We start from the raw sequence: 26,611 nt of genomic DNA on the forward strand, positions 1-26,611 counted from the left end.
TCATCCCCCTCAACAGCACTCAAAGCAGTGTATCTGTTTTGCAGTGGGATGACCACAGGGGACCCCTGCACTACCTTCCTTGCACTACTCTTCCTGCTGGTCTTCCATTCCCTCGCTGGCTGTGGACCCTTCTCCTACGGTAAGACCAACTCGCTACACGTGATACTCACGTCATTCTCAGCATCGTGGATGCTCCAGAGTGAATCCACCTTCAGCTCCAACTCCGCAACGCGGACCGTCAGTAGCCGGAGGTGGACACACTTCCCGCACATGTAGTCGTCAGGGACACTGGTGTTGTCCCCGTGTTCCCACATGGTACAGGAGGAGCATATCACGTGACCGAGCTGTCCTGCCATGACTTAACCCTTAGATACACTTAAATTGCCGACAACAATGTTAAAAGTTACTGACTAATAAAGAAAAAGAAAAACTACTCACCAATCAGCAGCCAATCACTTACCACGTTGGCTGTGACGTCACCTTTTGATTTCTTTCTACTTCTTTTTTGACTTCTCTCATACTCTATCCCCCTTGCAGTAAAGGCCAACATTCCATTTGCCTTCCTGATCACTTGCTGTACCTGCATACTAACTTTTTGTGTTTCATGCACAAGTATCCCCAGTTCTCTCTGTTCTGCAGCACTTCACAATTTTGCTCCATTTAAATTCTAGTTTTCTTTTCTATTTTTTCTGCCAAAGTGGATAACCTCACATTTACCCACATTGTACTCCATCTGACAAATTTTTGCCCATTCACTTAGCCTGTCTATATCCCTTTTCAGATTTTTTGTGTCCATTTAAATTATAATTTAAATGGACATGAAAAATTGTAAAGTGCTGCAGTACAGAGGGATGTGGGGGTCCTCGTGCATGAAACACAAAAACTTAGTATGCAGGTACAGCAAGTAATCAGGAAGGCAAATGGAATGTTGACCTTTATTGCAAGGGGGATAGAGTATAAAAGCAGGGCAGTCCTGCTACAACTGTACAGGGTATTGGTGAGGTCACACCTAGAGTACTGCATACAGTTTAGGTCTCCGTATTTAAGGAAGGATATACAGATTGAACCTCCCTTATCCAGAACTGCCTTATCTGAAACCACCCCATGAACGGAACTATTGTCGGCCAGTGGGTGGCGCATGCGCAGAACTCCAACATGAACAAATTGAACAAATTGAAGTCCTTTCTCGGTGCCGACTCCCGCAATCATTAGCCTGCGATCTACCAGCCCCCCACCACCCCCATGATCTCTCTGCTGCACTCCCAGCCCCACGCCAGCCAACCACGATATCCCCTTGCTCGGTACTTGTACCATCCAATTTAACGTGACCACCCCTCGTCCGGAAAAATCCTGTTTCCGGAACAGTCCTGGTCCCGTGGATTCTGGATAAGGGAGGTTCAACCTGTACTTTCATTGGAGGCAGTTCAAAGAAGGTTCACTGGGTTGATTCCGGAGATGAGGGGGTTAATTTATGAAGATAAGATGAGTAGATTGGGCCTATACTCATTGGAGTTCAGAAGAATGGGAGGTGATCGAAACATATAAGATAATGAGGGAGCATGATAAGGTGGATGCAGAGAGGATAGTAAAACTAGGGGACATAGTCTCAGAATAAGGGGCCGCCCATTAAAAACTGAGATGAGGAGGAATTTCTTCTCTCAGAGCGTTGTAAATCTGTGGAATTCTCTGCCCCAGAGAGCTGTGGAGGCTGGGTCATTGAAGGTGGAGATAGACAGATTTTTACTGATAAAGGACTAAAAGGGAGCGGGCAAGGAAGCGGAGCTGAGTCCATGATCAGATCAGCCATGATCTTATTAAATGGTGGAGCAGGCTTGAGGCGTCAAATGGCCTACTCCTGCTCCTATTTTTTATATTTTTATTTTCTTAATTCACTGTAGGAAACCAGACAATGGACTCTACTAATATTTACTGTGTTTTAAGAAGTCCCCAAAATCAATGCATTTTGCGGGAAGTTTGCTGAAGTGTATATATATTAACTAAATGTTTATGCAAAAATATTCATGCCAGCAAGTTTGCTGAATTTGAATAAGCAAGGACAGGGGGAAGAACATCATAATTAATTCTCTGCTGGGATGTACAGCCATATGGATCAGTTACTTTGCTGAAATAAGTAAACCTGCTCCCAAGTGTCAAAAAAAGGAACTTCATGGAGGTTAACATTTCCATACACTTAAAGGGGTAGCATTTCTGTGAGGGTTCTTCCGATCTCCTGCTGTGGGAGTTTGCTTGCTATCAGTCGTGACTCAGTTGGTAGCACACGTGTCTCTGGGTCAAAAGGTTGTGGGTTTAAGCTCCACTCCAGAGATTGACCACAAAATCTATAGCTGACACACCAGTGCAATACTGAGGGAGTGCTGCACTGTCAGAATTGCCATCTTTTGGATGAGACGTTAAACCGAAGCCCCATCTTCCCTCTCAGGTGGACATAAAAGATCCCATGGCACTATTTGTGGAAGAGTAGGGGAGTTCTCATGGTGTCCTGGCTAATATTTATCCCTCAACGAACATCTCTAAGGCAATTTATTTGGTCATTGTTTCATTGCTGTTTGTGAGACATTGTTTTGCATAAAATAGATGCCGCATTTGCTACATTACAACAATAGCTACACCTCAAAAGTACTTCATTGACTACAAAGCACTTTGGCACATCTTAAGGTCATGAACGGCTTTACATAATGCAAGATCTTTTTTTCTCTTCTTTCTTTTATGCCATTTCCCTGGAGTTTCTGTCAAAGTTACAGTGGGAGATTGGTATAACCCCCAGAGATATTTTGTCCCAATATCTTTGCAACAACTAGCTAAATTAAGGTCACAGGAAGTCCCGGCCCCAGCAGGTTACCAACCCCAATTGGGCAATTTCATCCCCTAAAATTCTGAAATGTAGCCCAAATGATTGTACACAGGAAGGCAGGAGTCCTCATCGAAACATAGAAACATAGAAAATAGGTGCAGGAGTAGGCCATTCAGCCCTTCGAGCCTGCGCCACATCTAATAAGATCATGGCTGATCATTCACTTCAGTACCCCTTTCCTGCTTTCTCTCCATACCTCTAGATTCCTTTAGCCATAAGGGCCGTATCTAACTCCATCGTGAATATATCTAACGAACTGGCATCAACAACTCTCTGCGGTAGAGAATTTCACAGGTTCACAACTCTCTGAGTGAAGAAGTTTCTCCTCATCTCGGTCCTAAATGGCTTACACCTTATCCTTAGACTGTGACCCTTGGTTCTGGACTTCCCCAACATCGGGAACATTCTTCCTGCATCTAACCTGTCCAGTCCCGTCAGAATTTTATGTTTCTATGCGATCCCCTCTGTAAATCTTTATTTCCTCTGCCCTCCAATCATTGTTGCACTTATCTGACCTATATTTTGCAGTGTTCTCATTTACATATTTTTCTGTGATATCCCACAAAAGTAATATTTTGGAAAAAGTAGATTTGAAAAAGATTTATTCAATGTTTTAAAAAAGAAGAAAGAATATTGAGAGTTATAGGTTCTTTCACTTATGTAAACACCATCATCTCTCGTTTCCCCTCCAAAGTCACGTACAAATCGGCTTCGACATATATCGCCATTCCATCATCATTGCTCGGTCAATATTCTGCAATTCCCTACTTAATACCATTGTAGGAGCACCATTCAGGGACTGCAACGGTTCAGGGCAACTAATGATGGGAGCCTTTGGCCACCTCCCGAGCAGAAGATAAAATAAAGTTTCATATTTAAAAGCTAATCATTATATTGTACAATTAATAATGGATAAAATATAATTTGAAAGGCAAAAAAGATTTGGTTCTAAAAACAGCTTCACCTGCTCTTCATGATTGTGGATTCTGACCATATGCAAATTAAATATGTTTCTCAGTCAGACAACAAAGATATATCTTGCTGACATTACTCTCACTCTTCTGGTATGAACCGATGTACATCATTCTTATAAAATATGAATAATTAAGCAAGTTCATTATATTGGTACTTACTATTGTCCATCTGAAATCTGGTTTTAATGTCGTGGCTCCACCAACCAAGTAATCTGCAGGTTGAGCAACATGAGGCTGTTAAGGAATATTATATGTTGTGCTGGCCAATATTTAACTAGCATCATTAAAAAATCAAATTATCTGGCCATTATCTCATTGTTATTTGTGGGATTTTGCTATCCGCAAATTGTTTTCCATACATTACAGTAGTGACTACATTTCAAAAGTACTTCATTTGTTGTAAAGCACTTTGGTATGTACTGAGGCAATGAAAGGTGCTATATTCGTACAAGTTCTTTCCTTCTTTGTTCCATACTCTGAGAGCCTGTCAAAATGAATACCAATCCCTTCAACAACAATTCAAACTGCTTTTAAACACCTAGACCCTGTAATTCCTCAGGGTCAGCTCTGCTCGCGTAAGTGCAGTGGAGTGGAATTCCCATCCGTATTAGCCTCCAGTAGGAGACCGCATCCAAAATTACAGGGACCTGAGTCAATTGCATGGCCAGGACCGGTGAATTGCACATGCAAGGGTGAATAAGCAGCAACTACTCTGAACTGCAAGTCAGAATGTCAGCACAAGGGGAAAACATTTGTGGCATAAGCAAGTTGCACTCCAAAGCGCTGTCATTTTCCACTGGGCAGAAATGGAGCTTTCTGCCTTTTCCAGGGTCGGTGTTTCTGTCCTTTGGTGGTTATTAACATACTGGTTTGCAATCTGGCCTGGATTTTGTGTTAAGAGTAATGGTGAGGCGATCAATGCTCATTGTTATTATAGAGTAAATTGGACAGCAACTTCTGATGGCCGTACATGTGCAGTTAAACACGAAAATCAGGAAGTTGTTCACAGCTATTTCATACAGTCTTCAAACATCTAACAGTAGTTTATTGAAATGCAATGTGTAACAATTTATGAAGACTTTCTTTGAAGCTGAAACAGTTGTTCATTAGTATTAACACAGCTGCAGTCAATTCTTATTGCCATTTTGCAGGAGACAAATTTCAAGATCATTTTCTGTTAAAAAGGACAAAATGCTAAAAGATCTGGAGAATAGAATATTTAGCTAATAAGCATCGAATGTCTTGTCAAACTGCAGAGTGTATGGATAAATGAAGGACGAGCACTCGGCTCAGTTTAGCATTACAGTATAATACGCCGAAAAACATCAAAGGATTTCAACTCTCACTTTTTTAACAAAGCTCTATACTAGATACTAACCAGATTATGGGGCCAAAATTCACCATCTCCACAGGGACGGTTACCGCGGCATTTGGGCGGGCGACCGAAAAAATCGATCGGCCGCCGCAATGGGATGATTTTCCCTCCCCGAGCCATATTCAGCTTGGGAGGGATTTGACGATGTGCACTTCTGCCGGAAACGGCGCAGTGAAGCTGCTCTGATGGTAACTTCCAGCGGTGAGCTCTGCAGCGTGCGGGCCACAGGAAAGCCACCATGACAGGGATTTTCAGCTGCAAAAAGGTAAGACCTTTCCCAGCAGTGCCCCCGCAAGGTATTCGAGTCGGTACTTGAATGGGACACCGCTGGAGTGTTGCCGCGATAGGGGCCTTTTGGTAGGGAAATAGTTTTATTAATTTTAGTTTTTTTTAAGATTACAGCATCCACTGTATTTATCTTATAATAGTTTTATTAATTATTAGTGTTTTTATTTAGGATTACACAATCCACTGTATTTATGTTTTTATAGTTTTATTAATTGTTTTGGCTCCATTCAACCTGCTGAGTGCTGCTCAGAGGTATGCACATACTTTTGTACAACTTTTAGGTCTGACTCTTTAGTGGGGCCCTGTGGGCTGCAGGGACCTGCTTGGCAGGGTTCACCCTGAGGATGGGAGGAGTGTTGGGAGGGCGACACCTGGTACACCTGGTCAGAAGCAGGAGAAGGCATCGCCGTCAGCACCGTGCATACAGGCAGCGGACAAGGGAGGCAGCAGCCATGGTTCGTTCATTCTGCGTTAGACCAGTATGCCCGCCGTCTTCACTGGCCAAAATCAGGATTGCGGTTGGCTGCTTGGAGACAAGGGATATCCCCTGTCCATTTGGCTGCTCACTCCTCTGCGGAACCCCAGGACAGCGCCAGAGCATCCATACAATGACGCTAATTGTGCCACCAGGGGCATCATTGAGCAGTGCATAGGCATCCTTAAGCAGAGGTAGCCGGTGCCTGGTCCGCTCTGGTGGCACGTTGTAGTACTCTCCTCAGCGGGTCTCCATCATTGTCGTGGTCTCCTGCATGCCGACCAACCTGGCCATCATGAGGGGACAGCCGCTGGAGGTCAAGCCAGCAGCACCACCTGAGGAGGAGGAGGAGGAGTGTTGTAAGGCTGTCTTGCTCTTTTTGCTTCGTTGCTTTAAACATGGAATTACGCACACACTCAGTTGTAGTAAAGGCAGGATCGGGTCTTTTATTCAGACATTCATACTAAACAAAATCTCTGCTTGCAAAGTCAGCTCTCCAAGCAGTGACACACCTTTCGAGATTCCAGTGTCACTGGTGTCCGTGTGTGTGACAAAAGCCAGTTCCATCTCTTTATACCTAAAAAGCCTTTGAACTCTTATTTCTTTGCATTTAGACAATCATGGCTAACTGCTTTCTGAATTACTTTACACAAACCAGATTATTTAACATACAAATGTCATCAAATAGTAACAAGATACTCAAATACAGACAATGTCATGAATTACTATTATTCGCATAGTAACAAGTTACACTCACATACTTAGCATCGTTTAACATAGAGATGATGTCATCAAATAGTAACAAGGTACACTCAAATACAGACATACAGACAATGGCTAAAAGGCACCATATTGTCGAGCAGCCTCTTTCGATCCAATCTTGAATCTTCCAACTTTTAACTCTTTCGATCTCCAGACCGTGCCAAAGCAAAGAGTTCAGAAATGCAGACTTGCGCTACCACAAAGAGGTGCAGGAGGAGGAGGAGGAGACGGCGCAGGAGGAGGAGGAGGAGGCACAGGAGAAGGAGGAGGAGACGGCGCAGGAGGAGGAGGAGGCGCAGGAGGAGGAGGATCCCTGCTGCCCCAGAGCTAGGAGTCGTCGACCCATCGCCACCCTGGAAGGACCAGGTGCAGACTGGCCAGCACCTTCCTGGGAGGGTGCATCCTCACATATATGGAGATGCCTGACACCTCCCCTGAAATCTCCCTCCATGCATTATGTACTGCCTGTCTGCCAGGTCTCCTCACGTCAGGAAACAGTATTCTTCTGTCCTCGACACCGTCCATCAGTGTCTTCAGCTCCATATCAGTGAACCTGTTGACTCTCCTTGTACCTCTTACACCAGCCATCCTTCCAAACTCCTTCCCCTTCAACTCAGGGCCTTGCTGTAAATCCTGGCCTTTAAGCAGCTGGCTCGTTAGAAACCCTTACCTGCATGCTGAATTTCTCAGTGGTGATAAAGCTCAAATTAAGACAGCCATACCACTGAAAAATCCACTTTGGAAGGGTTCATTACCGCTGGAACCCATTTGTTCACTTTTGGAGCTGTTTATGGGGTGGCCCAGCCACAAAAAAATTTCGGCGCTAATGGCTACAAAAAGGTGGGGGGAGCACCAGCTTTCCAGCGGTACTGAATTAAATTTTCAGAGATATATCAGCCTTACAGTTGTGCCATAAAACAAGAGAGATTAGAAGTGCTTGCAATTACAGGTTTAAAATATATCGAGACATTTGTACTAAACTCTAAAATATTATTGGAGGCTAAAATAGTTCGAGAGGCGAGAGTTCGGGGCCCAGAAGAGGCCAGGGGCCAGGGGCAGCTCGGGCCAGTCCACACTGCAATATGTGTGCGCACTAGGTCCGTGCAGCAGAACAGGTCTCCAGTCGTCTTGGTTAATCCTTGCCACTGGACCAAGACCTAGCTCTGTCAAGCCCATGTGGTGGCTGTGGTGCAATGTTTTAAAAAAATCCACGCACAGGCATCTTCCACCCTTCAAGATGTAGTTCGGGACCTGGAATATCATTGAAACACCTGTGAACTCATCCCTTTTTGGCGTGGAAGCAAGTCATCCTCGTTTCGAGGGATCGCCTATGATGATGATTCCTAATGGTCTTCAAGTTTTCGAATATGAATATTCACTGTTCCTTTTTTTTTCAGTGTTGAGCCTTCCAATTTCAGTTTACATTCTTCACTATTGTGACCATTTACAGCTACATTTTGTGATGTGATTTTGATCTATACAAAAGGATTCTTGCAAGAAGAGAAAATGCAGCTTTGGTACAAAAAATGGTAATAGGCAGTTTTACTGAAACGTAATAAGTGTTTGAGCCGGGCATTCTGTTAGAACACTAGGTTTCGGTATCCTGACAAATATATGCCAAAGAACCAGATAAATTGTCAATACCCTCACTTAATTCGTCACTAAACAACTGCCTGGGGTTTTACCGTCCAGTTTTAGGTCTATTTGTAAATAATTCTTGAGTCGACTTGCTGAACCATCTTACATCATCCAGTTTGGATTGAATTGAATTTGAGTTCACCTTCCCAACCCTGAATTGCGATACCCATAAACTACTGAGCCAATGAATTAACCCTTCTTGCCGACTCGTCAAGCAAGAAATCAGGCAACAAACAATGCACAAACAACTATTTATTGACGACAAAAGCACAACTTAAAAGTTAAACATTAAGTATACAAGCAATTAATAGATATAAATAGATGTAGTCAGGGTCATCTAGCAGTATGAACAGCAAATCATTAAGAGACAGAGTTACTTAGCAAAATGAGTAATGGGGTTGGAAAGGTAATTCAGTCACATCACTGTAATTCAGCACTAATGGAGTCGCTAATTATTAGTTGAAATCAGTGTCTGAGACTACTACAAATTGGTGAGGTTAAATTAGGGATAAATCCCTTGACAGCTGACAGCTGGGTGCCATCTCATAATGAGTGCACGTTTCCTTCCTACCATATTAGGAACTTATGTGTCTATTTAGCACCTGAAACTTTAACTTTAAACTTTAACTTTAAAGAGAAGCTGCATCTAATCAAAAGAATCTAACAAAGACAAAGAAAATATGTCTTTGCTCCATTCCGACTGACTCGCTCTACTGCTGACGGATACCACTACTGACTACTGATTGGAGGAGCATAATGCGCCCTTGTAATACCTTAGTTTCAGAGAGAAGCTTCTGACACTCAGTTGATCAATCAAAGCGACACATGTGTTAGGTTTTGTCATGTATGTATGCCATGTATACTAACTGTATAGTCGCATAAGGTGGGAGACCTGAGGGTCGCCTGCATAAGTGTGCAGGGCACAGTATATAAGGCTGCCCACCAAGCATTTGCCTCACTCTGGAGTTACAATAAATGGGACTAAGGTCACAACAGCTCAAGAACAATACTAGACTTCGTGGAGTCATTCATATGAGTATTAAATACATAACAACTGGTGATGAGATTACGAGCTTTCACGCAAAAATGACTAACATTGGTGCATTAGAAAAGTTCTCAGAGGGTGAAGATTGGGAAGCCTTTACAGAGCGGCTCGACCAATATTTCATAGCAAATGACCTGTAGACGATGATCCGGCCACACTGGTAGATAAGCGCAGAGCTATCCTGTTGACCAGTTGTGGGCCCGCGGTCTACGGCTTTGTCAGGGACTTGCTTGGACCAGAGAAAACAACGACCAAGTCATACGAGGAGAAAGTTCTAATTCGGGCCCAACTCAAACCGAAGGAGAGCATCCTCACGGCCAGGCATCAATTTTTTACACACTGCCGCCCTGAGGGCCAGGAAATTGCTAAGTACGATGCCGTCCTCAGGAGGCTGGCAGGACCGTGTGAATTCGGTGCATCCCTCGCCGATGCGTTGTGGGACATCTTCGTAATGACATCGGTCATGAGGCCCTTCTTCACAGGCTACTCTCTGCTGAAACCACCGTCACTCTGCAGAAGGCCATCAGCATCAGCAAGGTGCTCATGACCTCAAGCTGCAGCTCCAAGCAGATGATGACACTCTCAGGACTCAAATCCGGCAAGCACTGTAAATAGAATGGCGCCTTTCACAGGCAGAACTGTTGAACGTGAATCTGCCCAGGGCAGAGCGTACAGGCCTCCGAGTCCTTTAACTCAGAGTCTGCCGAGGGGTGCAAACGTAAGTCGAGTAGCACCATGGTGGCGTTGCGGAGGTAATCACAGGGCTCATCAGTGTCGATTCAGAGACTATGTGTGCAAAGGCTGCAGCACAAAGGACCATCGCCAGTGAATGTGCAAAAGAGCTGTGACTCACCACGTGGAAGAGGAGTCAGCCGATGACTGTGAATCCAGCGCGGATTACGAGGAGATGCCTACAGAGGCAGCTCAGTCTCAGGACAAAGTGTATGGAGTATATACCTGCACCACAGATTGGCCTCCAGTGATAATGGAAGTCGAGTTAAATGGCGTTCCAGTCTTCATGGAAGTGGACACGGGGGCGAGTCAGTCAGTAATGAGCCAGGAAGCCTTTGAGAGACTATGGAATGATTAAGCTGAACGACTCAAGCTGGTCCCGGTTCAGGCAAAGCTGCGCACCTACACCAAGGAACTGATATCAGTTGTTGGTTGTGCGGATATAAATGTATCTCATGATGGCGCGGTGCACAATTTACCATTGTAGATTGTTTCAGGTGATGGACCAACGCTACTTGGAAGAAGATGGATGGGGAAACTTCATTGGAATTGGGAAGACTTCATCCCTCCAGCGATCGACGTCCACCGCGCTCAGAGGCAGTGCAAGTCCGCACCTTCGGTTGGACCAGGCACCGGAGAGCAGATCCGTGCAGCCCCTGAGGCATAGAACACTCATCACGACTGCGTGGCGATGATCCGGCTGAGACGACCTGAACGCACCTTCCCAGTTTCAGTGGCAGGACTCCTGGGGAGGAAGATTGGATCCGAGGGCACTTTCCCAGCTTCAGTGGCAGAATCCCTGGGAAAGAAGATTGTGGCAGTCGACATCACGGACAGGGAAAAGATGGCGTCCAAACCACGAAGTGCCACACTAATGGAGCAACGAAACGTGGTTCCACGAAGATGATTGGGGTAAAAGTAGTAAGGAAATTTTAAAGGAGGCCAGCAACCCGCCATTTTTGAATGAATTGCTTGAAATTGGTAACCAATGTAAAAGTCCAGCTGTAACGAGCAAAATGCTGTTGAGCGATGTCGGGTGCAAATTGCATCTAACATTCGTATACAGCTCCAGTGGGCTACCCAAAGCTGTAGCCTGCATCCCCGGGACCAGAACAATGTATCATAAAGTGTCCCCACAGCTGACAGAAGTAGACATGCCGCAGAGTAAACGATCCCCGGAGAGCAGAGGCACCGATAGCGATACCGTGCCTCAGTTCGGTTTAACATTGCAGGCACCCGATGGCATGAACCGCCACGGGCCAGAAACAGTAAACTGCGCCTATGCTCGCAGTCGGCTACCGTCGCCCTTCACCTGGGTGGAAAAGGCATAGCCCACAAACCCACTCGCCACCACAGCAATGCCCAAGAGCGAAGGGTCACCCGCAACGTCTCCTCCGAACGGGACCTGGACCAGCCAGGATCACAAACTAGAGAGTGCTCACAATGGTGCCCTCAAGGAAAGTGAGTCAGCAGTCCCCTGCGAACTGCTAGACAAGACGAGGCAGCCTCTCCATCACTTAAATGAAACGCTCACTCGCTCAGACTGCTTCCCAGGGAACAGCAGTGACACTGTGCAAACGAAAAGGACAGGGAGGTCACAGACACATCAGCTGTCTTTCGGCCTGCCCGACACTAGGAGTAATGGCAAGAGCACGGAGCTCCGGCAACTCGAGCAAAATGAGCTCACCTCGCCCACAGACCCACTAGCATGGGGCGCTGCGCTGCCGCCAGATGACCCAGATCTCATCCAGCCGTGCTGGAACTAGACTGTCCTTGTGCGCCTGCACTGATACATAGAAACATAGAAAATAGATGCAGGAGTAGGCCATTCGGCCCTTTGAGCCTGCACAGCCATTCAATAAGATCACGGCTGATCATTCCCTCCATACCCCTTTCCTGCTTTTTCTCCATACCCCTTGATCCCCTTAGCCATAAGGCCCATATCTAACTTCCTCTTGAATATATCCAATGAACTGGCATCGACAACTCTCTGCGGCAGGGAATTCCACAGGTTAACAACTCTCTGAGTGAAGAAGTTTCTCCTCATCTCGGTCCTAAATGGCCCACCACTTACACTTGTACTGATCATGTAAATATACCACACAAAAAGAAACGCAACTGTAATCCACCCAAAAAATGTACCAAGATGTAAATGTAAAACCCATGTGATGAACTTGAATGCAATTTGCATGTAACGGGCCATTAGCATGATCTCTGTGTGGGGGGTGGGAGGGGCGGCGAATGGATTAGTCATGGACTCATAACCAGAAACCACGGAGACCTCCACTGGCAACAAATCTCACTACCAACCCACCCAAGCCAGAAGCGACCCTCCAATGGTAAACCAGGAAGAGCAAAGCCCAGGTCACCATCCATGTACGAGGCAATTTGCATTAAAGACTTGGGGGGAAGTGATGTCATGTATGTAGACCATGTGTATTAACTGTATAGCCACATAAGGTGTGCCACCAGAGGGCACTGCGGTGGGAGACCTGAGGGTCACCTGCATAGGTGTGCAGGGCCCATTATAAAAGGCTGCCCACCATGCTTGTGCCTCACTCTGGAGTTACAATAAATGGGACTAAGGTCACAACAGCTCAACTACAATACCAGACCTCGTGGAGTCATTCATAAGAGTATTAAAGACATAACAGGTTTCACCCGTTTTGCTGTCAATTATTTCTAACAGTCAGCAAGCTTTCTGAGAAATCTCGAGTTTGTAAATTATGGAGTACCTGAGACTATGTATCTCCATTTTACAACTCCATTTTACGTCTCCTTCCCCATCCATCAAGGTGTCTCACATAAATATGAGGGGATGTGACATCCTTATGCCTGACTAAATGCCATTTGTGTGTCCATGCTTTTCTTTCACACAGGGTCCCACAGAGGACTCGAAGTGTTTATTTCATCTCCTTGGCGTATTTTCTGGGCTTAGTCTTCCAAATGGCATTCCAACAGCAGCGAGGGATGTCTTGTTTATCCACACAAGCCTTTATGGCTGTTTGCTGAGAAACCACGTGGTTTAAATTTGTTTGCTTCTCGACTACTTCCCAATTTTCAGTTCAACTACTTTCCATTTTCAGTGGGTCTCTTTTAAGCCAAAACTCCATTTTGAACGCAGATTTCATTCAGTTTACAGGGTATTTCCCCAATCAAATCTTGAAGGCACCCTTCGGGCGATTTCATGCAGCTCTTTTCCTACAAGTCATTATCTCACCTACATTATGCACTTGAATGTTATGCTGTTGTGCTGGCAGCGAAGTTGCTAACATCTCAGAAAAAGTCATTTCCACTTTTGGTTCCGGCGGAAAACTGGCGTTTGCTGATTGACTGCCCTCGCTCGATTTTCCTTTATATTGAAGTCAGGTATATCTGGCAGCTGATCTGCATCTGCCAGCTTACCACCCATGTCAAAAGTGAAAATTAAACCTGGCATACCATTATTCATTTTAATGGAAACTGTGACTTCAGGCCAGCCTGGAAGCCAATATAGCACCACCTGACCCCAGGAAATATAGTATCAGCAAAGTATATTGTATTAACCAGTACACAACACTTCTACACCAAATGATGTTCATTTGCTTCATTCACTGGATTCAAACAGGTTGAAGACTGCTAAACGTACACTTTGATGTTCTGGGAACTGAAATGAGGATCATACATTTAATACTCATGTAACTTATGATACTTTATGAAAAATGCAATAACCAAAGAAGGCAGGTAGCAACTGTTAGCAAGCAATGCACACTTAAAGGTTTTATGAAGTACCAAACAACTTAACGTATCAAGAGAGCACTGTGGATCCAAAACATGATACTCTTATCCTGGGACATGGCTGAGATTCAAACACCGGAACAAAATATGAATGAGACACTATATTTAATTCATTTTCATTATATATTTTTTTGATTATATGTGGAGGTGGGCCTCCTATTTCGAATATTCATGTGTTATAATGCAACTGCTGCAGTTCAGGGGCTTTCTCCCAACACTTTTAACTTCAGCTTATCACAGAAAGATTTTATAATGAGACATCCAAAATGGGCTTGACTAGATGGATGCAGAGAGGATGTTTCCACTGATGGGGGAGACTAGAACTAGAGGGCATGATCTTAGAATAACGGGCTGCCCATTTAAAACAGGGATGAGGAGGAATTTCTTCTCTCAGAGGGTTGTAAATCTGTGGAATTCGCTGCCTCAGAGAGCTGTGGAAGCTGGGACAGTGAATAAATTTAGGACAGAAATAGACAGTTTCTTGAGCGATAAGGGAATAAGGGGTTATGGGGAGCGGGCGGGGAAGTGGAGCTGAGTCCATGATCAGATCAGCCATGATCTTGTTGAGTGGTGGAGCAGGCTCGAGGGGCCAAATGGCCTACTCCTGTTCCTATTTCTTATGTCCTTATGTTCTTATAACCTTTGCTCTGTACAAATTGATCTTTACATTGTCCTCTATGCCCCTATTTACAAATGCTACTGCAGGGCTGCAGGTGATACTTACGTCGGCTTTACTGTAAATCTGTGTTTTTCATGGATATATGCCCCTGCTAAGGCTCCAGCACCAGAATTCAAATACTGCGACATATTAAAAAGAATGGCAATTTGTACAGTTTGATATTCATTTCACATATTTCCTCAATCGTTTTATGAAACTTGAAAAACTTTCATGTTATTCACTTTAAAATGGATGGATGAAAAGATTCACCAACAATTGCAATCAATGAAGTGCAATAGAAGATTCAATTTTACCTTGTAATTACACCAGCAGGCGAAGTCTACATTCCAGTCATGCAGGCACAGTTCTACATTCCCAACAGCATGAGCAAGGTCAAAACCAACAAAGCACCCCTGTATAACACAAGTTGGATGCCTTTTTAGTTGGAAGTACACAAACAAAATGTGAATTAAGACAAACAGGAAGGATCAGGCTGTTAAAAATGCTTATGTTTTCTTGTAACTTACTGTTTTTAATTCTGTATACATTTTATAAAAAGGTGCTTCCATTAAAAAGTATTTTCTATTGCTTTTTATTTAAAACTGGAGAAGTAAAATATTTAAACCAACAAATGGAGAAGGCACTTAACAAAAAGTGCTGAAGTACATTTTTTTAATTTATCCTCAGCCATGACAAGAAGATGGGCAAGAGGCCTGCTCCCAGGTGGATGAATACTGTCCTTGAGATGGCTTTTAGGATGTCCCAGATTAGTTTGTTTCTTTCAATGACAGAGTTTTAGAGTGCAAACAGACCAAGCGGTTGCCTCTTAATTATATAGTTTTTAAAAGTGCCCTTCAGCTCTAGGGACTTAGGATACCTCAGAGAATGGAGATGAATAACTATGTTGCTAATACCTCATTGTAGAGGAAGGATAATCTATGGGGATGTACTTTCTTCTTTCACGTTTCAGCAGTATAACTGAGGAAAAATCTCCTTTTGGTAGAAATCTTCCTTGATTCTGCTCTGCGTTCTATCCGCAAAGGGATAGTTAAGGTTGGGTGGCAGATCTCATGCAAGGTTAGCTTATATCAACCATGGATGTTGGAAATTAATGTCTTTAATTCAGCAGGGGTTGGCATCTTTTTCATTCTGAAAGGCCCATCTGAAGCACACAGTCATTTAATATGAAGCACTACTCAGTTAGTATTTTCCTTTAATAACTGTTTATTTCAGAATCGTACCCAGAGATAAAGGCCGCACTGATCTTTGCTGAGATAATTGAGACACTCACTGACAGAGTCTGCAACTAATACCAGCTGAAGGGATGAAAGACGATTCACCTTGCCTGAAATATTGGGTCTTTATGACTTTACAGCGTGCGGTGCTGCTTATGCCTGTGATGCTAGATGTTTTAACAAGTAGGAGATTCTCATTAAATATATAGACGTATAAAAGGTGGACGCGCTTTGTACTTAAATGTCCTTCCCTTGAGTATGCTGGTTATTTATGGAGAATAAAATGACACCGAGTCAGTGAAGTTTAACTTTCAGTGAATCAGCTCACAGTTCAAAGCTGCTCCAAGTTTGCCATTTAAGTCTCCTGTCTTTTCCTTTTTGATTGCAGAGATAAATTAGTAGGTTTCTTTTCTCTCTTCAAACAGAAATATTGATAACACATCATAGGCGTTCGTTCTCTTCAAATTGATACCTTGGGAATGTGTGCTCAGTACACATAAAATATTGGCCTGGAATTCACAGTTGTAATGATGGCAAAACTGTCAGCATTCACCGTCATTACTCTGTAAAACTGACAGCAACTTGTGGCGTCCGCACTTGTGCATTTAAACACAGAAATCTGGAAGTTGCTGTCACTGATACCCTGCTCCTCTACAGGGTGCACTGTTGCAGTCCTAGTAGATGAAAGCAATTAAAAATCACTTGAATTGATGTGAACTTCCACTTTTTAAGCTCTATTCTCATAGCAACTCTTGAAAAAGTTGAGTCTTGTTGAATGAGGTCTATCTGAATTTTTAATGGCGTACTGTCATAATTACAGCTGAACAACCTCTCTGGCCCTGAAAAACTAATTTTATATTTGTGGTATGCCACATTTCTCCATTCCATGATAAAAATTCCATAGTTTTTATAATACAGGCAACTCGCGATTATTCGGGTCCCTCAGGGATTGGGCTATGCCGGGTAAACAATTTCTCCGTTAGAGCGAGTTGACATTATAGTTAATGCTTACAGTACTGCAGGTGTGCTCTAACCAATAGCTGTAGTGTATCTTCTAATCCTTCAATTCTAGTCATCTAGATCTAAAGACCAGTAGGCTTGTTGATTACTTCCTGTAACTGTTCATGACATTTTAATGAATTATGAGAGGCAATGGACCTGTGTGCAAGTAGCAGCAGGAGCTGAGGCAAGACAGAGTGCTTAAAAGCAAGGCTCCACAGGCAATATTCGAAAGGAACATCAGAGTTTCAAAGTGACGTCACATACACGGAATTTTAAATGCCGTTACAACAGTTTCCCATTGCATCCGTGTGCGGATAATCGAGAGTTGCCTGTAATAAAAATTATATATTTTTAAAATTTGTTCATGATATTTTAGCTTCGATCCCATGTGTATATCCCAATTTCTATTTCGCTTTCAGTAAAATGATAAAAATGGAATGATAAAACCTGCTTGTTACTCCCTGGTTTGCTGTTTGTGAGAATCCTTCAATGTATTTGGCTACTAAGCCCGCTTGATGACATTACTTTTACTGGATGCCAGAGATCCCCTATAGATGGCACCAGAATTAAATTAATGTGGGAAAGGTGGAATCCACACCAAAGATCACCAGATCTTTGTGGGTAGCTTTCTTTGAGGTCAGCAGTGTGCGCTATCACTTCATCACTGACTGCAAAATCCAGGCCGCTATGTCACCTAAAATAATGTTGACAGGATCTGTAGTTCTCGCTCCCTGTAAAGGAATGGATCACTTGACTTAGACTGCTACAACGAACTAGTAGATATTTCCCTAACTTTAGATAATTTAAACATTCAGCTGGGCCTGTGGGGAGTGATGGGTGCCATCATAGTGTAAGAAAAAGATATTTCTATTTGATGAATGATGAAGACTAACAAGGAAGGCAATCTAACTTTCTTCCTCAGTCTCCAGTGTAGAAGCATACCAAAGCAGTACAACTCAGGAGAGGAGTCCCTGAAATGGAGATATGGATACTTACTATACAGTTGGTAGACCGAATCCTCCCACATCTCCCTTCCAACCCCTCGCCAACCCTACCTCCTTCTGTGTCCGCCCCTGGAGAAACTCTCTCCCGACTCTCTTACAACTGACTTGATGAACTCTCAACTGTCCCAGCCTTTGGCCCTCCATTCACCATGACATTTCTGCAGCTACCGATCTGCTCAATCACAGCCTCACCACTACATTTGATGCTCGAGTTCTTGTTAAAACAATTACTCTCTCTCACCCTGGCCGTTCCCCTTGATAGAGCCCTGAACTTCGCAGCCTTAAGAACATAAGAACATAAGAATTAGGAACAGGAGTAGGCCATCTAGCCCCTCGAGCCTGCTCCGCCATTTAATAAGATCATGGCTGATCTGGCCGTGGACTCAGCTCCACTTACCCGCCCGCTCCCCGTAACCCTTAATTCCCTTATTGGTTAAAAATCCAACTATCTGTGACTTGAATACATTCAATGAGCTAGCCTCAACTGCTTCCTTGGGCAGAGAATTCCACAGATTCACAACCCTCTGGGAGAAGAAATTCCTTCTCAACTCGATTTTAAATTGTCTCCTAACTGTGCCCCCTAGTTCTAGTCTCCCCGACCAGTGGAAACAACCTGTTTGCCTCTATCTTGTCTATCCCTTTCATTATTTCAAATGTTTCTATAAGATCACCCCTCATCCTTCTGAACACCAACGTGTAAAGACCCAGTCTACTCAATCTATCATCATAAGGTAACCCCCTCATCTCCGGAATCAGCCTTGTGAATCATCTCTGTACCCCGTCCAAAGCTAGTATATCCTTCCTTAAGTAAGGTGACCAAAACTGAACGCAGTACTCCAGGTGCGGCCTCACCAATACCCTATACAGTTGCAGAAGGACCTCCCTGCTTTTGTACTCCATCCCTCTCGCAATGAAGGCCAACATTCCATTCATCTTCCGGATTACCTGCTGCATCTGCAAACTAACTTTTTGGGATTCATGCACAAGGACCCCCAGGTCCCTCTGCACCGCAGCATGTTGTAATTTCTCCCCATTCAAATAATATTCCCTTTAACTGATTTTTTTCCCAAGGTGGATGAACTCACAATTTCCAACATTGTATTCCATCTGCCAAACCTTCGCCCATTTGCTTAACCTATCTAAATCTCTTTGCAGCCTCTCTGTGTCCTCTACACAACCCGCTTTCCCACTAATCTTTGTGTCATCTGCAAATTTTGTTACACTACACTCTGTCCCCTCTTGCAGGTCATCGATGTATATTGTAAACAGTTGTGGTCCCAGCACCGATCCCTGTGGCACACCACTAACCACCAATTTCCAACCCGAAAAGGACCCATTTATCCCGACTCTCTGCTTTCTGTTTGCCAGCCAATTCTCTATCCAAGCTAATACATTTCCTCTGACTCCGCGTAGCTTTATCTTCTGCAGTAACCTTTTGTGTGGCACCTTATCGAATGCCTTTTGAAAATCTAAATACACCACATCTATCAGTACACCTCTATCCACCATGCTCGTTATATCCTCAAAAAATTCCAGTAAATTAGTTAAACATGATTTCCTCTTCATGAATCCATGTTGCGTCTGCTTGATTGCACTATTCCTATCTAGATGTCCCACTATTTCTTCCTGAATGATAGTTTCACTACAGATGTTAAACTAACCGGCCTATAGTTACCTGCCTTTTGTCTGCCCCCTTTTTTAAACAGGGGCGTTACATTAGCTGCTTTCCAATCCGCTGGTACATCCCAGAGTCCAGAGAATTTTGGTAGGTTATAACGAATGCATCTGCAATAATTTCCGCCATCTCTTTTAATACCCTGGGATGCATTTCATCAGGACCAGGGGACTTGTCTACCTTGAGTCCCATTAGCCTGTCCAGCACTACCCCCCTAGTGATAGTGATTGTCTCAAGGTCCTCCCTTCCCACATTCCTGTGACCAGCAATTTTTGGCATGGTTTTTGTGTCTTCCACTGTGAAGACCGAAGCAAAATAATTGTTTAAGATCTCAGCCATTTCCACATTTCCCATTATTAATTCCCCCTTCTCATCTTCTAAGGGACCAACATTTACTTTAGTCACTCTTTTCCGTTTTATATATTTGTAAAAGCTTTTATATCCGTTTTTATGTTTTGCGCAAGTTTTCCTTCGTAATCTATCTTTCCTTTCTTTATTGCTTTCTTAGTCATTCTTTGCTGTCGTTTAAAATGTTCCCACTCTTCTATTTTCCCACTAACCTTGGCCACCTTATACGCATTGGTTTTTAATTTGATACTCTCCTTTATTTCCTTGGTTATCCACTGCTGGTTATCCCTTCTCTTACCGCCCTTCTTTTTCACTGGAATATATTTTTGTTGAGCACTATGAAAGAGCTCCTTAAAATTCCTCCACTGTTCCTCAATTTTGTCTGTGTTTCCAGTCTACTTTAGCCAAATCTGCCCTCATCCCACTGTAGTCCCCTTTGTTTAAGCATAGTACGCTCATTTGAGACACTACTTCCTCATCCTCAATCTGTATTACAAATTCAACCATACTGTGATCACTCATTTCGAGAGGATCTTTTACTAGGAGATCGTTTATTATTCCTGTCTCATTACACAGGACCAGATCTAAGATAGCTTGCTCTCTTGTCGGTTCTGTAACATACTGTTCTAAGAAATAATCCCGTATGCATTCTATGAATTCCTCCTCCAGGCTACCCCGTGCGATTTGATTTGACCAATCGATATGTAGGTTAAAATCTCCCATGATTACTGCCGTTCCTTTTTCACATGCCTCCATTATTCCCTTGATTATTGCCCTCCCCACCGTGAAGTTATTATTTGGGGGCCTATAAACTCCACTCACCAGTGACTTTTTCCCCTTACTATCTCTAATCTCCACCCACAATGATTCAACATTTTGTTCATTCGAGCCAATATCGTCTCTCACAACTGCCCTGATATTATCCTTTATTAACAGAGCTACCTCACCTCCTTTCCCTTCTTGTCTATCTTTCCGAATCGTCAGATACCCCTGTATGTTTAATTCCCAGTCTTGGCCACCCTGCAACCATATTTCTGTAATGGCCACCAAATCATACCCATTTGTAATGATTTGTGCCGCCAACTCATTTACTTTATTTTGAATGCTGCATGCGTTTAGGTAGAGTGTTTTAATACTAGTTTTTAAACCATGATTTTTAGTTTTGACCCCTCCTGCAGCCCCTTTATATTCAGTGGCCCTTTTTGTTTTTTGCCTTGGGTTTCTCTGCCCTCCACTTTTACTCATCTCCTTTCTGTCTTTTGCTTTTGTCTCCTTTTTGTTTCCCTCTGTCTCCCTGCATTGGTTCCCATCCACCTGCCATATTAGTTTAACTCCTCCCCAACAGCACTAGCAAACACTCCCCCTTGGACATTGGTTCCGGTCCTGCCCAGGTGCAGACCGTCTGGTTTGTACTGGTCCCACCTTCCCCAGAACCAGTTCCAATGCCCCAGGAATTTGAATCCCTCCCTGCTGCAGCACTGCTCAAGCCATGTATTCATCTGAGCTATCTTGCGATTCCTACTCTGACTAGCACGTGGCACTGGTAGCAATCCTGAGATTACTACTTTTGAGGTCCTACTTTTTAATTTAGCTCCTAGCTCCTTAAATTCGTCTTGTAGGACCTCATCCCTTTTTTTACCTATATCATTGGTACCAATGTGCACCACGACAACTGGCTGTTCACCCTCCCTTTTCAGAATGTCCTGCACCCGCTCTGAGACATCCTTCACCCTTGCACCAGGGAGGCAACATACCATCCTGGAGTTTCGATTGCGGCCGCAGAAACGCCTATCTATTCCCCTTACAATTGAATCCCCTATCACTATCGCTCTCCCACTCTTTTTCCTGCCCTCCTGTGCAGCAGAGCCAGCCACGGTGCCATGAACTTGGCTGCTGCTGCCCTCCCCTGATGAGTCATCCCCCTCAACATTACTCAAAATGGTGTATCTGTTTTGCAGTGGGATGACCGCAGGGGACCCCTGCACTACCTTCCTTGCACTGCTCTTCCTGCTGGTTTTCCATTCCCTAGCTGGCTGTGGACCCTTTACCTGTGGTAAGACCAACTCGCTACACATGCTACTCACTTCATTCTCAGCATTGTGGTTGCTCCAGAGTGAATCCACCCTCAGCTCCAATTCCGCAACGCGGACCGTCAGGAGCTGGAGGCAGATACACTTCCCGCACACGTAGTCATCAGGGACACCGGAACTGTCCCTGAGTTCCCACATGGTACAGGAGGAGCATATCACGTGACCGAGCTCTCCTGCCATGACTTAACCCTTAGATACACTTAAATTGGCAACAACAATGCTAAATTTTACTCACTGTTATGGAAGAGAAAAAATAAAAACTACTCACCAATCACCAGCCAATCACGTACCCCCTTGGCTGTGACGTCACCTTTCTGTTTCTTTCTACTTCTTTTTTGCCTTCTCCCTGTAGCTGCACCGGCTCGCCTCTCCGACGCACCTCCTCAATGCTGGGCCCCGGACTCCCTGCTGTGCCTTTTATCGGCCTCTCGCCGAAGTCCCGACTGCCTCACCACACACCTCTTGCTGACGCTGGGCCCCGGACTCCCTGCTGTGCCTTTTATAGGTCTCTCTCCGAAGTCCCGACTGCCTCACCACACACCTCCTCGACACAAGGGATGCAGACTTGAACGGATATGGTGGACAACTGGTTTAGCCATTCACTGCCAGATCTGGCTGGACCATGTAAAGCATTATTGGGTCCTGCTCTCATCTGCCAAAATTGCTCACTCTTCCAGATTCATTATGGAATGTAAAGATAATCCCCGGCTTCTATTCTCCACTGTTAACCATCTTTTTAAACCCCTCTCCCCAGACACCACCCTCACCTCCGACAATAAGTGTGAGGAGTTCATGGACTTCTTTGTATCTAAGATTGAGACTATCTGTTCGGCAGCCTCTGCCTCCTTACTTCCTTCCTCATGCCCACTGGGCCAAACTTCCTCTCAGGACCTCTGCCCTAGCCCTGACCTCATATCTTTCTCTATTTTCTCTCCGATCTCCCCTCCTGACCTCTCCGAGCTCATTCTGTCCATGAGACTTACTTCCTGCTCTCTTGAACTTATTCCAACCAAACTGTTGACCACCCAGCTTCCTTTTCTGGCTACCATGTTAGCTGACATTGTTAATGGTTCTCTCTTCAGGTAATGTCCCCCTCTCCCTAAAATCTACCATCATCACCCCTCTCCTCAGAAAACCAACCCTCGACCCCTCCCTCCTTGCAAACTACCAACCCAACTCCATCCTCCCTTTCCTCTCCAAAGTCCCGCAACTCCATGCTTGAATCTCTCCAATCCGGTTTCCGCACCTGCCACAGTACTGAAATGGCTCTCATCATAGTCACAAATGAAATCCTTTGTTACTGTGACGAAGGCAAACTATTCCTCCTTGTCCTTCTTGACCTGTCTGTCGCCTTTGACATGGTTGACCACTCTATCCTTCTCCAACGCCTCTCCACCATCGTCCAGCTGGGTGGGACTGCACTTGCTTGGTTCCATTCTTATCTAACTAATCGTAGCCAGAGAATCACCTGCAATGGCTTCTCTTCTCACACCCGCATCGTTACCTCTGGTGTCCCCCAAGGATCTATCCTTGGCCCACTCCTATTTCTTATCTACATGCTGCCCCTTGGCGACATCATCCGCAAACACAGCATCAGTTTCCACATGAACGCTGATGACACCCAGTTCTACCTCACTATTACTTCTCTCGACCCCTCCACAGTCTCTAAATTGTCAGACTGCTTATCTGACATCCAGTTCTGGATGAGCATAAATTTTCTCCAATTGAATATTGGGAAGACTGAAGCCATTGTTTTTGGTCCGCGCCACAAACTCTGTTCCCTCACCCCAATTTCTGTCTGAGGCTGAACCACACTGTGCTCAAACTTGGTGTCATACTTGACCCTGAAATGAGCTTTCGACCTATCCGCTCCATTACTAAGGCCGCATATTTCATCTCTGTAACATTGCCCATCGCCGCCCTTGTCTCAGCTCATCTGCTGCTAAAGCCCTCATCCATGCCTTTGTTACCTCTAGACGTGACTATTCCAACACACTCCTGGCTGGCCTCACACATTCTACTCTATGTAAACTAGAGATGATCCAAAACTCGGCTGCCTATGTCCCATCTCACATCAAGACCCGCTCACCCATCACCCCTGTGCTCACTGACCTACATTGGCTTCCACTTAAGCAATGCCTTGATTTCAAAATTCCCATCCTTGTTTTCAAATCCCTCTGTGGCCTCACCGCTCCCTATCTCTGTAATCTCCTCCAGTCCCACAACCCGCTGAGATGTATGCACTCCTCTAATTCTGCCCTCTTGAGCATCCCTGATTATATTCGCTCAACTATTGGTGGCTGTGCCTTCAGCTGCCTAAAACAAAGAAAGACTTGGATTTATATAGCACCTTTCATGACCACCGGATGTCTCAAAACATTTTACAGTCAATGAAGTACTTTTGGAGTGTAGTCACTGTTGTAATGTTAAAGCCTAGGCACTAAGCTCTGGAACTCCCTGCTTAAACCTCTCCGCCTCTCTACCTCTCTTTCCTCCTTGAAGACGCTCCTTAAAACCTACCTCTTTGATTAAGCTTTTGGTCACCTGCCCTAATTTATTCTTATGTGGCTCAGTGTCAAATTGTTTGTCTCATAATACTCCTGTGAAGCGCCTTGGGACGTTTCACTACGCTAAAGGCGTTAGATAAATACAAGTTGTTGCTGTTGAATGAACAATGTTCAGTGAACATGTAGAGATTGCTCCATATTGCAGCCTGACAAATGTTATTAATTGAAACCTGACAGAAATACTCAGGCAGCCGTGGAAGAAGTGAAATGATAATTCGTCTGGCCTTGGCACCTTGCTTGCAAGATGGTAATAATGTAAAATGTACCTGATTATCTATTTGGAAATACTGTGTTTGGTTACTGGATTAGCTGAAGTAATGGTTTTCAAACTTTCTTGTGAGGGCACCTCCATAATTTAATACACTTGCTGTACCTCAGGCAAAATAACAAACAGGCAACGTTTGCTTGGATCAGCGCTGCCTAGCACACTTGCAGATGCTGCAACCATCAGCAAGATTGTTATATGGAAAAGCTCCCAGTTGGCTGAATCATCATGCGCATACGTAAAAAAATGCGAGGATTCTTCATTGCAGTCAAGGCCACCTACGGTCCAAACTCCCAAGGCCCCACCCCACTCCTGGCCAAGAATGGGGAAACACTCATCAAGGACACCAAGGCTGTCAGGGCCCGCTGGAAGGAGCACTTTGAAGATCTCCTTAATCGAGACTCTGCCTTTGACTCAAATGTTCTCAACTCCATCCCGCAGCATGCAACCCGCCACCACCTCAGTGAAACCCCAACGCTGCACAAGGTAGGCAAAGCCATAAAACAGCTCAAGTATAACAAGGCTATGGGTGTGGATGGAGTTCCTGCTGAGGCGCTAAAGTATGGCGGAGAGGCACTGTTGGCTCGGATACATGACCTAATTTTTCTCATTTGGAGGGAGGAGAGCATGTCAGAAGATCTCAGAGATGCAGTGATCGTGACGATATTTGAAAAGGGGGACAAGTCCGACTGTGGCAACTACAGGGGAATCTCCCTATCAGCCACTGGGAAGGTTGTCGCTAGAGTTCTCCTCAACAGTCTTCTCCCTGTGGCCGAGGAGCTCCTCCCAGAATCACAGTGTGGATTTCGCCCCCTATGGAGTACAACAGACAATATCTTTGCAGCACGATAACTGCAGGAAAAATGCAGGGACCAGAGCCTTATACATGGCCTTTTTCGATCTTTGACGCTGTTAACCGTGAGGGCTTATGGAGTGTCCTCCTCCATTTTGGATGCCCCCAATTGTTTGTCAACATCCTTCGCCTGCTCCATGACGAAATGCAGGCAGTGATCCTGACCAGCGGATCCATTACAGACCCAATCCACGTCCGGATCGGGGTCAAACAGGGCTGCGTCATCGCCCCAACCCTCTTCTCAATCTTCCTCGCTGCCATGCTCCACCTCACAGTCAACAAGCTCCCCGCTGGAGTGGAACTAAACTACAGAACCAGTGGGAAGTTGTTTAACCTACGCCGCCTCCAGGCCAGGTCCAAAATCATCCCAACCTCTGTCGTTGAGCTGCAGTACGCGGACGACACCTGTTTCTGCGCACATTCTGAGGCGGAACTCCAGGATATAGTCGATGTATTCACCGAGGCATATGAAAGCATGGGCCTTATGCTTAACCTCCATAAGGCAAAGGTCCTCCACCAGCCTGTCCTTGCCGCACAGCACTGCCCCCCAATCATCAAGATTCATGGCACAGCCCTCGACAATGTGGACCACTTCCCATACCTCAGGAGCCTCTTATCAACAAAGGCAGACATTGATGCAGAGATTCAACATCGCCTCCAGTGTGCCAGTGCAGCCTTCGGCTGCCTGAGGAAAAGTGTTTGAAGACCAAGCCCTCAAATCTACCACCAAGCTTATGGTCTACAGTAATACCTGCCCCCCTGTATGCATCAGAGGCATGGACGATGTACAGAAGACACATCAAGTCACTGGAGATATATCACCAACGAAGTCTCTGCAAGATCCTGCAAATCCCCTGGGAGGACAAGCGCACCAACATCAGTGTCCTCGCCCAGGCTAATATCTCCAGCATTGAAGCACTGACCACATTCGATCAGCTTCGCTGGGCAGGCCACATAGTTCACATGTCAGACACGA

At 44.8% G+C, this 26,611-nt stretch overlaps 1 protein-coding gene across 1 annotated transcript in view; it reads right to left on the reverse strand.

Annotated features, from left to right (window-relative positions):
• The window catches only part of kynu (kynureninase), a 295,567-nt gene that overhangs the window by 57,103 nt on the left and 211,853 nt on the right, over window positions 1–26,611 (reverse strand). Inside the window, exons 8-10 of the mRNA XM_070873566.1 lie at window positions 14,911–15,009; window positions 14,663–14,736; window positions 4,006–4,058 (exon numbers count right to left, since the gene is read on the reverse strand). Coding sequence (XP_070729667.1) covers window positions 4,006–4,058; window positions 14,663–14,736; window positions 14,911–15,009 — 226 coding nt within the window. The remainder of the gene's footprint in view (window positions 1–4,005; window positions 4,059–14,662; window positions 14,737–14,910; window positions 15,010–26,611) is intronic.

This window comes from Pristiophorus japonicus, chromosome 3, assembly GCF_044704955.1.
Source record: "Pristiophorus japonicus isolate sPriJap1 chromosome 3, sPriJap1.hap1, whole genome shotgun sequence".
Lineage (NCBI taxonomy): Eukaryota > Metazoa > Chordata > Chondrichthyes > Pristiophoridae > Pristiophorus > Pristiophorus japonicus.